The sequence below is a fragment of the Condylostylus longicornis genome, unplaced genomic scaffold (genome assembly GCF_029603195.1).
Source record: "Condylostylus longicornis isolate FDR11 unplaced genomic scaffold, ASM2960319v2 ptg000038l, whole genome shotgun sequence".
In the NCBI taxonomy this organism is placed as follows: domain Eukaryota; kingdom Metazoa; phylum Arthropoda; class Insecta; order Diptera; family Dolichopodidae; genus Condylostylus; species Condylostylus longicornis.
Window position 1 is genome coordinate 12,984,085 of NW_026578007.1, and position 11,745 is coordinate 12,995,829.

The 11,745-nt window shown below is 28.1% G+C and overlaps 3 protein-coding genes across 3 annotated transcripts; 1 reads left to right on the plus strand and 2 right to left on the minus strand.

The window, feature by feature from the left end:
* Positions 1 to 35: 35 nt before the first annotated feature.
* LOC129608967 (tyrosine-protein phosphatase 69D) lies at positions 36 to 6,429 on the minus strand. Its single transcript, XM_055520773.1, has 14 exons — positions 6,169 to 6,429; positions 5,918 to 6,026; positions 4,653 to 5,743; positions 3,791 to 4,549; positions 3,451 to 3,711; positions 3,134 to 3,392; positions 2,719 to 3,082; positions 2,134 to 2,658; positions 1,890 to 2,042; positions 1,725 to 1,835; positions 1,482 to 1,661; positions 1,120 to 1,427; positions 901 to 1,036; positions 36 to 839 (listed from the first exon to the last, which is right to left on the minus strand). Exons 1-14 carry the CDS (start codon positions 6,251 to 6,253, stop codon positions 756 to 758), a joined length of 4,425 nt encoding a protein of 1,474 aa, XP_055376748.1. The 5' UTR covers positions 6,254 to 6,429; the 3' UTR covers positions 36 to 755.
* Positions 6,430 to 7,518: 1,089 nt separating this feature from the next.
* On the minus strand, positions 7,519 to 8,231 carry LOC129608969 (zinc finger protein 706-like). Its single transcript, XM_055520775.1, has 3 exons — positions 8,010 to 8,231; positions 7,878 to 7,938; positions 7,519 to 7,819 (listed from the first exon to the last, which is right to left on the minus strand). The coding sequence occupies exons 1-3, from the start codon at positions 8,090 to 8,092 to the stop codon at positions 7,730 to 7,732; spliced, it is 234 nt and encodes a 77-aa protein (XP_055376750.1). The 5' UTR covers positions 8,093 to 8,231; the 3' UTR covers positions 7,519 to 7,729.
* Positions 8,232 to 9,272: 1,041 nt separating this feature from the next.
* On the plus strand, positions 9,273 to 11,710 carry LOC129608968 (ADP-ribosylation factor GTPase-activating protein 3). Its single transcript, XM_055520774.1, has 7 exons — positions 9,273 to 9,516; positions 9,869 to 10,139; positions 10,191 to 10,415; positions 10,486 to 10,766; positions 10,826 to 11,175; positions 11,234 to 11,371; positions 11,437 to 11,710. Exons 1-7 carry the CDS (start codon positions 9,392 to 9,394, stop codon positions 11,580 to 11,582), a joined length of 1,536 nt encoding a protein of 511 aa, XP_055376749.1. The 5' UTR covers positions 9,273 to 9,391; the 3' UTR covers positions 11,583 to 11,710.
* Positions 11,711 to 11,745: the final 35 nt, after the last annotated feature.

An 11,745-nucleotide genomic window follows, 5' to 3' on the forward strand; every position in this document is an offset into this window, starting at 1 on the left:
TATAATAAATAAAACGAAAATTTATATTGAAAATTTCCAGTTATGTATTTTTATATCGTAATTCTACAATTTTTGTTTTGTTTGCATACTCTTTTTTTTAATCAAATATAAAAGAACATTCCTTAAGCGAAATTTTAATCTATAATAATTATTAAATTTTTACCACAAAGTTATTTCTATACTCATTTTTTTTATTTTATTTCCAATTTTTATGTATATGTATGTATGTATATATCAGATACGAAATGTATATATATATATATTATATATATATATATGCATATTTATATATATATATATATATATTTATATATGCGTATTTTGATTTAAGAGTATGTTATATATATTTATAAATTTTTAAATTAACATGGCATTTATAATTTGGTATCTTACATAGCTGTTAGTTTAAAAAAAAATGTATGTTTGTTTGTATAATCGTATATATTATGCATAAACTTATTATGTAAAATTAATACAAAAAAATTCGAGTTAAATTATTTAAACTTATTAAAATAATTATCCTTTGGCAACTTAACAGTAGAAAATTTTTTTTTTAATTTTTATTCAACATTATTTTTACCTTTTTATTTATGAAATTATATTAAAATTTTATTTAAATTAAAAACCTGTATCACAACATAGAGATTGTGCAATCAAATAAGGGAACTTAACATTTTATAGTAGCAATTAAAATATTCGTTTCCGTTTATATTTCTCTTTCAATTGGGTAATTTACTTTTCCGTAATTTTTATTATTAGCATTCTGATGTTGAGTCCCCTGTTAATTTGTGCAACTCTGCATAATTTAAGATTGCACGATGTAAAAATTCGTATTGAGGCTGAAAAAAAAAACAATAATTTCGTTATTTTTCTACAAATTTTTATTAAATTTATTTTTACATAAGTATCCAATAGCATGCTTCTCTGAGAACGTAATTTTCTTGTTGTTGTACATATATCCACCTTTTTTTCAGTTCGAAGTTGTTGTACTAAAATACACATAGCCACAAATATTGAACTTCTATCCGTGCCAAGACTAAAATAACAAAACGTTGTTATATGGAAATAGAAAAAATAAATAAGTTAAAATGTTTTTAATAACATGTTTTTTTTAATCACCTGCAATGAACAGCTATTGGACTTTGAGACGAAAAACTATTTTGCGCATTATGATGCTTTTGAGCTTGATCAACAAGTTCGATGATGCCACGACATACTTCCGGTACCTCTCCTTCTACAGTAGGCCATCCATTATATTGAAACTGTGTTACTTTTATGGTATCATTAATTTTACAATTCGTAACATCAAATTCTCGTCTTGTATAATACGGACAACTTTCACTATGAATGTATCTTACCAATATATGGTCATATTGAACCTCTTCATCTGCCCAGTATCTTGGGCATTTACGTGGGCCGTCTCCAATCTACGAAATAATTAATGACAGAATATTGCATTTCGAACCAAATTATTTTATTACCTCTGATATCATTACTAGTGTGTTAATGCTTTGTTCGGAAATCATTCTCCAAAAATCTCCTATTGTATTTTCTAAGGGATCTTGAGTTATAATAAATGATTCAGAGTTATCATATCCTTCAATAAATGAAGCATTGATATAGGTGGAATGTTCACGGGTCGGAATAGGAGTCAAAATAACCTTTCAAATTGAGAAATTTTTATAAGCACTTTAATTTAGTTAAGTATGTTTTGTATTATTTACCCTATTGCGATCAAACGGAATTACAGCATCAGATCGATTTTTACTCAGATTCTCTTCACCACTTCCAACAGAGCAGCTTTTGTTAGTTTCGTCTACAACAGCTTTTATTTTCTGTTACAAAATTTTTTTTAATATTATAAAAGCATTTTACTATTTTTTTTTTACCTCGCATTCTAATTCTAATTTGCATTTTTCTTTACTGTCGTTTGGCTTGTGTTTAAGATTTTCCAGCGTAGCACAAAGGTTTTTAGCATGTAGTTCTGTATTTCCAAATTGAGAAATATCTAATAGAGCCCGATACAAAAATATGTATTGTTTCTGTATGTATTAGAAAATAAAGAAGATTTAAAAAACAAAACAAATTAAATATTAAAGAGGTCTTAAAAATATATTATAATCGAATATATACCAATGATTGAACCAAAAAATTTCTTTGATGTCGCAAATCACAAACTGTGTTGAAAATTGAAACAAGTCCCTCTTCTTCAAGTTGTTGCATCAATGAGTCCAAAGCAACCATCGTTCCAGTTCTGCCCACCCCAGCACTACAATGAACTAAAATAGGACCACGTTGCACTGAATAAGCTGAATTTATTTGACGTATAAATTTTATTATTCCGTAAGGATGCTCTGGGGCCATAAAATCCTTCCATACAAGATAATGATATTGTTGTATTTGTCTCTGTTCATTTTCTTCGTTATCAGTCTTCTTTAAAATATTTAAATTTCTAATTAAAAAGTCCGAAAAACGTTGCTCCGAAGCGAAAGTAACAGTTATGTCGCCATAATGTTTGGAATCGTTAACTTTTTCGGGCCAATATTTTGCACATTTTGATTTATTGTATTCTTCTAAGTTCGTTAGCATTACTATTATTTCTAAATGCTGTTCCCAAATCATTCTCCAAAAATCAATTATCGTGCTATCCATCGGACCCTATGAATTAGGATTAAGAAAAATTTTAATTTTATATACTTCATTTGTTAAATTTATTACCTGAGCACATATAAACTTTTTTCGTTCTTTATAACCAATTACGAAATTGGCATTGATATAATCAGACCCTTGTACACCATTTACAAGAGAAAGTTTTACTCTAGTTTGATCGTAAGCTTTAATATCCGGATATCTATTTTTATGTGCATTTTCCTTCATATCAGAATTTTTTGTGGTACGATCATTGAACCGGTTTGGCAACATTTCATACTCTCTCAAAAATCCGTAGTCAGTATCCTTATGTCTGTTCACATATGCTTGTGGAAGATCAGTTTTGGAAATAGGACCAATATCCGTAGGTTTATTCAATGCAGATCCTATCAGGTGTCGATGATTACTTGTGCGTCCACCACAAAATGCTCGACTAAATGATACAACTTTAATTCAAAATATTTTGAGAATAATAGCGTTTTACCTTAATGAATCCCTCAAACTAATTATTTCATCTCCTTGACCAGCATTTTTTGTATAATATCTATGCATAAAGCATAATGCTACTAAGAGCAATAACACCAAGAGTATTAAAGCACAAAGAACTTGTACGACAATATTGAAAATAAATGACATATCGTCATTATTCCCACCTTCACTACCAAAATCTTTAGGTGTCGTTATTTCAAAGTATCCACTGTATGCAGTTAACATTTTTTCTGACCCGTGATTATTATTTTCCACTAAAAATATTTTTCAATAATAATATGCAATAATAATCCATAACGCAACATCATTTACCAATGATTTCTAGAAATCCTGTATAGTTACTCGATGCATCCAGTTCTCCATCAAAAATTTCATATTGATTAGTATTAATCATTGGAGCTATTAAGTCGGTGTCTTCCAATTGTACAGATATTTGTGGTTCACTTTCTGACATTGATAATTTGGGATGTCTCCGACGGCGTTTATTTCCTAAAATTTTGGATGCATCTTGAGTTAAATTTCCAGCTCTTTCTAACTCCTCTCTTTGCGTTTCTTCCGGCAATAACGGCGGACCTATACAAAAATTCTTAATTATTTTTAAACCAATTTAGAAAATTAAAAATATTTTTTTAAAAAAGATATATAAACATGCCTCCCGATAGTGTTGTATCGTAATTTTTCCGCATATGCTTTGTAAATTTTTTAATTGGCTGATTTTTTAAACATCTTAAACAGGCTTTATCTCCCTGTTTTTCACTTGCAGGATCAGAATAAATTCTTTTACCATCCCCAAGGAATATTTCAGATTTAAAATCGCTGGCAGGAAACATTTCTACAATATAGGCTCCCCCTTTGGTATTGTTTGATTCATGTACTTCATTATAAGTTGATATTGGCAAATCCTCTGGGTGAACTAGCTCTTTATTGCTCCCATCAGTTCGTACAAGATAAAGTCTGTAACAGCATATGTTACCATTTCGTTCACTGATTCTTGGCAAAAATACTTTATAAACACATTTGTTGTTATATGTTTTTATTTTGGTCATTATTATTTTTTCAATTACGTCAGGGGTAGTCACTGGCATTGTGCATGTTGCTTTTGCTATATCACCAGTTCTCTTATTTCTTGTTTTTGCGAATACTGAAACTGTATAATTTGTATTTGGGACTACATTCTCAAAAATAGCTCGTTGGGTTGAAGCATCAGAGTTTAAGACTTTGGGTCCCCAAGTTTCATTTTTAATTTGGTTGAAGGAGCGGTAGGTAGCCAAGCCAGTCAATTCGATGTTATAAGAAACAACTTTCCCATTTGGAAACTGTGGAGTATCCCAGGTTACCATGACTTTATTTAAACGTGATATATTTAAATGTCTGCAATCTATTTTTAAATTTCTTGGTTCACTAGCTTTACCTAAAATAACAAAAAATCAGAAAATTTGTAATAGTATTTAGGATCTTTTAAATTTCATTATTACAAGCAACATTCACCTAAAATTACTTATTATAAAACTTACCATCCATTGTGGTGCCGTTTATAATTTCCGACCAAGGTCCACAAGATCGACACAGTTCACAACATGCTCTAACTTTAAAAAAGTAAACGGTTGCAGTCTTTAAATTATCAAACATGTAAGGAAGATTTCTACTGTTCTGTTGGTAAGTAATAGTTTCTATAACACGAGATTCACCTGCTTCTGAAACAACTAATTCGTAATTTTGCACATATTCCAATAAGTCAGGAGGTGGCGGTGACCAACTTATTGTTATCGTCGATGCCGAACTACCAGTCGTTTCAATTTTTGGCACAAAGATGGGATCTTTTTCAAGTGTTTTAATCCAATGGGGATATGAGTATGAAACACTATGACCAATTGAATTTGTAGCCGACAATTTAAATTGATAGTTTGTATTTGGTTGAAAATTTTCTAACACTAAAGACGTGTTTTTACCATCAATTATATTATTGTAATAAGTAAAAGTTGTGTTTCCCTCTTGCCTAAATGTGACAAAATATTTTTTAATTGGATCATTTCCACTGTTTACCGTCCAGTTCATAAATATTTTATGTGCTCCGACTGCTTTAACATATTCAATGCTGACTTGAGGGACATCTAAAACCAATAAGGTTAAATCAATTTTTTCCTCAGAATAAAGTGACGACACATCACAAGAATATGTTCCGTTATCCGCTTTTCTAACTTCTTCTATTTTCATAGAGAAATTCGTGTGTGTTTTATTGATCGGATCTTCTGTCATACTGTTTTTATCAAATGGAAGATCAATGAAATTCTTTTGCCACTTTTGTTTCCACTTTCTTGATGGATATGGATAAGCATGAACATAACAAAAAAATGATACGGTATCCGAAATATTTGATTTAATAACCTTTTCGCTGTGAGATATTATTTTTGGACGAATTATTGGTTGTAACCAAAAAGATTTTGTTGACAAAGTGTCAATTTCACTGAAATGACAAGTAAAATTTCCCTCATCTTCTATTTTCACTTCTTTTATTGTTAATCCATTAATGAAGGTTGCAGTTTCAGCCGTTTCAGTCAGTGAGTTTTCTTCCAATACAGTTGATGGAATCATAGATATTATCCATCTAAAATTTTATTAAAAAGTAAGTGTTTTATTAAATGGCAAATGATTATTTTTATAATAGAGAAATTTTTTTTATTAATAACTTATTTTTCATAATATATTCTACGTATTATTTTTTTATTGAAGATAAGTCTTAATATGAAAAAAAAAATCTTTTTAAGTATGTTGCTACTACCTTTTGTTTTCATTTGTTACATTTTCTCCATTAAAACTCCACCATACAGGTTCATTTAATGTTGTAGGACATTTTAGGGTAATGTTTTTTTCAACATCGATTTCATGTTCTACAATGAAAATTAAAAATTTTTATTTAATAATACTGTTGGAAATATTTATAAAATTTCATTAACGTTTTAAAAAAATTTTCAATTTAAAATTTTTTACAAAAAATTAAACAAACAACATCTATCTTTTTAAGAAAAATACCTTCAGCAGTTGCGGAGAAAATAAAAAAAATACAAAATAAAAGTGTACACCGCCCTTGTGTCATGGCTCCACCGCTAAGGAACATTTTCTTTTATACTTAATATTATTTTTTCTCTATTAATTTTCACTTAAAACATTTTTAAAATGTAATATCTAACTAAAAACTAAATATATTAGCTTATTTCAATAAAAAAAAACTATTCTGAATAAATATTATTTCAATAAATTATTAAAATTTGTCTGCTTGCCGCTTTTCTTAAACACTTACTCACTCACTCAATCACTATTAATCACCTTAATCAGAACAGGGTGCCCATTTTGACAATTTTATATTTTCAATAAATAAGTGCTTGCGTAGTAGAAAAAAAATTGAAGTAGATGTAAAATCATACAATACATATTGTGTCAGTAAAAATGTTTTGAAAAAATTTTAATGCTAAAATTTCTTTTATGGTAATTTACATCTGGACGATCAACATTAAATTGCAGTTAAATTGAATGAAAGTATATTAGCTTGTAAAAATGTCTTCAGCTTGTAAAACAAGTTTCATACGAAATGTTATTTTTTTAAAGCATCTTTTTGCAGCTTTTTTAGATAACTTTTTTTTGCCTAAATTTATTTAAACTTTGCAATCATTTACAAAAAGTTTTGCAGTTTTATTAGTTTTTGAATATTTTTGAAAAGTGAAACATTTTATTTTAAATATGATAGTTGAAATAAAATGTTGTATTTGACACTCCGAAAAATGATACTGATAGTTTCTTCGAAAGGAATTTGTGATACTTCAAAAGTTTACGTTGTAGCTATGTTCGTAGTGCACATGATTCTACGAGTAAAATTCATGGTAGAACTGATAATGATACTCGTAATTTTCCGAATTTCAGAATTCAGAACGAAATTCATGATATGACTGTAAATTTATTTTATAAAGATTGGGAATCAATGGAACTTTTAGTAATCGTAACGTAACTGAAACATCAATAATTCGTCGCTCTAGACAAACTGACATGTCAATAAATGACATTTTCTATTATTTCCGCTTTGAAGTTAATTTTATTTGGTTTTGAAAGATCCTAATCAATACATAATTCTAAAATGGATTTTGATGATGAAATTATAATGTAAAAAGCAATTTTACATTTTCTTGAATTTTATAATGAATACGTTTGGGAAACAATTCAATTACCTAGCTATAATCAATTTTTGTCAATAAAAGAGGAATATTGTTTAGAAGTATTTAGCAAATATAAAGAAACAATAAATTCCTAGCAAAAACATTTGCAAAGACGTGTGTAATTGATCTCTTATAATTCATCCTTTTATAGTAATTACTAAATTAAATACTACTATTAAGCTTAATTTTATACATATACATACAATACTTTAATTAGAACTTCATAAAATTTAATTTATATTCAGTATAAAGGAAATTTATAAAAAACCAATACCACAGAATAATTTACATTTATAAATATATTAGATTGAATTATTGCTTCAACAACTTAGCTATTGTATATGGTATAGAATAATTATTAATAACGCCGTTTAAGCACACACATGTTAAAATTCTTTCAACTCCTCTGGCAATTCATTTTTGGGATGTTTATTTTCAAAATGCTGTTTGTACGTTTTTGGATCAGGCATTTGGGCCTAAAAATATGTATAAACAATTCATTAGATAAATTACAAGAAAATATTAATTGTATACTTTGCAAACGGCACAATTGTGCACAAGGGCTTTTTGAGCTGCCTTCTTTTGGTCGTTAGCACTGAAAATAAATTGGACTATTTTTAAAAACTATATAACAAAAATGTATTAAATCATAATGCTTTGCAATACCTGTGGCCTTGTTGTTTCTTTATTTTTTGCTGTTTTTCTTGAGCCTTTTGTTGTGACTGAATTTTTTGATGTCCTCTAGCCATTATATTTAACAAAAAATATAAATTTATACTCTTTTGTGCTTTAGCACCTAAAAAAATTAATTTCTCTGCTAATTAAAGCAACGCTAATACTTATGTTATCCGATGAAATGAAAGTCCTTCATAAAGTTGTCACTTTACTGTCATCCAAATTATGTCTGAAAATTGAAATATAAGTGTAGCAACAATTCGCAACAATTTGTAGAGTTGATTTTTTTTTGTCGATGTATGTTTTGACACTTTCATTCGATATCGACATTCATATCGTTACGTTTCTTAATGAAATAGCCGAAGTATAACAAAAATATTATTAACATTTTAAAATTTTATTAATCTAATTTGATTATAGCTTTTATATCAGACAACTACTCTTTCTTAGATCAATTATTAATCATCTTGTCAAGATGACGCAATAAACAACATTTAATCATAAGTAAGCAACTATCAGTTTAATAATTAACATTTGACAAGCATTTTATTTAATGTAAAGTTCAAAATGTGTCGTTTTTTCGGCTTACCTTAACTTTTTTGTCATTATTTTCAATGACAATTTATTATAAAAATAAGGTTGTTAGTTGTTAAAAGAGAATATTGGAAAATAAATAACCAAAACGCTCAATGAATTTTGACATCAACTTAAATGGATGCAAAATTTACTGAGTGCAAATAACTCTTTCAAATAGATTATAGTTTGACTAACGTAAACAAGATTGAATTTTAACTCATAAAAGCTTTTCATTTGGAAAAGAAAAACAAATTTGAAAAAGTTTTTAAAATTAAATAATTACCTACTTATATAATGTTTGGTAAAATCGTTGTCAAATTATAATTCAATAATTTTTTAGTTTAAATTTATTTTAAAATAATCAAATTATACTTTCGTTTTTTTCACTTATATAAAAAACGAAGCAAATATTTTATATGTTTTTGTTGGTTTTCAAATTCCTGAATTGTTGAGCATTACAAACAGGAAAAAAAATTTTCAAAAAATTAATAAATAAAATGAGTTCAAATTTAATATGGATCTCTTAACAACAACTTGAAATTAATAGACAGTGTTAACTCATGCAGTTTTTGAAAAAGCCGCTTAATTTGGAACCGAAAAACTTTTTGTATGGTAATACTGATTTTAAGTTATCAATTGAATCGAAAGAATGTCCGAATGTCTCGAGCTATGACGTTTGTTAATTTCATTTCAAGTTTTGCTCTGATGACAATTTAAAATTAATTGGACACGTCGATTTCTCAAATATAATATAAAAAATCTATGTACATAATTTAATTAAAAATATTGTGATTGCAATGTCTTCAGAACCAACAAAAGAAACAATAACAGCAATTTTTAATAAATTAAGAACACAGCCAGCTAACAAATTGTGCTTTGATTGTGGTGCAAAAAATCCAACTTGGTCCTCAGTAACTTTTGGGTATGTAGTGTAGTAGAAGTTTGTAAAATGTTATACCAAATTATATCAAGAGTTCACAATATAGATAAAATTATCTTGAGCACAAAGGCTTAATTGCTTTTTTAAGATTAAGATGTGAAAATATTTATTTATTGAGTGTTTTTTAACATAAATAAAAAAGGAACAAGACACGTCAATTTTATAAAACAAAGTGCACATTATGCAAATCGAATTTTTCGTATGTATTATACATGTAGCGTGCATATTCATTGTAAATAATTAAAAACTTCAAATGTGAATTCAAAATTTTGTATCAATTATAAAAAATTTACTTGCATTTTTACAAAATACTAAGAAGTTTTGTGTTTTTTAGCGTTTTTATATGTATCGATTGTTCTGCAGTACACAGAAATTTAGGCGTGCATTTAACTTTTGTGAGGTCGATTAATTTGGATACGAATTGGACCTGGTTGCAATTACGACAAATGCAAGTTGGTGGAAATGCAAATGCTTCACAATTTTTCCGCCAACACAATTGTATAACAGATGATGCACAGCAAAAATATAATTCTAGAGCTGCTCAGTTATATAGAGACAAATTGTTGAATAAAGCTCAAGAAGCCATTAAAACATACGGAACTAATGTAAATATCTAATTTTTTTAAAGCATATTTTTTAATCTCATTTGTTTTTAGACATTTTTAGAACATTCCAATATAGAAAAGTCTGTTAATGAGCTTAAATGTAGTAAATCGAGCATTGAAGAGCATCAATCCGATGAATATCTTGATGATAAGAACTTGTCAACAGAAAAACCTGTTGTAGAGTCAAATAATGAAAGTTTTGACATTTTACAATGTCCCCCACCCAATGATTCTATAAAACCTGGTATTCGTAAAATTCAACCTAAAAGAAGTGGCGTAAGACTTTTAAATAATAAGTTACAATAATTTGATTCACATAGCTTGCATATTTACATATTGTTTATAGCTTGGTGCAAAGAAAGTAAGCAGTCTTGGAGCAACAAAAGTTAAAACGAATTTTGCTCATATTGAGCAAAAGGCTAATCTTGAAAGCCGCTGTAACAAGGAAACTTTTTCAACCGAGCCATTAAATGATTCAAAAGAAGATAATTTTAAAATTGAATCAGATTCAAGCCTGGCTGATAAAGTGTTATCTTTTAAAAAGCAGGAAGAAGCAAAATTAAGTCAAATGAACCCACAAAAAGCAAAACAGTTGGAACGATTGGGTATGGGCTTCAATTTAAAAGGGTATAAAAAATAAAAAAAGAAAACTTGGTAATTTTTTTTAAATATTTTCTTTTTTAAAGTGTTGTTTCACATTCGGCAACTTTTGATATGCAAACAATATCTCAAGAGCAACCTAACTCTAGTTTTAATACACCATTCGAACGGGATCGTATTGAATCAAATCAAAATGATTTATTTAATCAATATTCTTCATCCACATCTAGTTCAGCAGGAATGTATTCGTCTTCCAAGTTTGATGATGATAATTTATCTGAAGACTTTGAAAAAATTGATTTCATAGATCAACCTAAGGTAACCACAATGTTTTCACCGATCACTGAACATCCGAAAACAAATCAACCTAAAACTAACAAAACGTATAAAACATACGAGAATACTGAGGCTCAGTCGAAGTTCGGAAACGCTAAGGGTATGAATTATTTATTTTGTTAAAAAATCCAAAACATGTTTAACAGAAAAACTTGTAGGAATATCGTCAGATCAGTTTTTTGGTAATGATAATAATAATGAAGTATCAGCAAGTTTATCTCGTTTTCAAGGTTCAACTAGTATTTCATCTGCAGACTTGTTTAATGATGGAAAGAGTAACAATAGTGTTAGCAAGTGTGAGTAAAGTGCATGTTATCATGCTTTAAAATGATAAATAATATCAACTTATTGGATTTTATAGTGCATTCTTTCGATCCAAGAAATAATTTTAACGATCTGGATGACGTTAAAGAAAGCGTTCGTCAGGGTGTTACAAAAGTTGCTGGACGGCTGAGTTCGATTGCAAGTGATGTTATGTCATCTATTCAAGAAAAATATGGATATTGATTATTTTTATAAATTTTCATGTTTCATTAATTTTTTGTTTTAGCTGAAATTTTATTTTTATGTTTAATTGTATGCTATAAATAACGTTGTTTTTCTTTAATTCGAAAATATACCTATGATTGATTGGCTTTACTGAGTAAACTTTATTTCAAATCAGATTAGG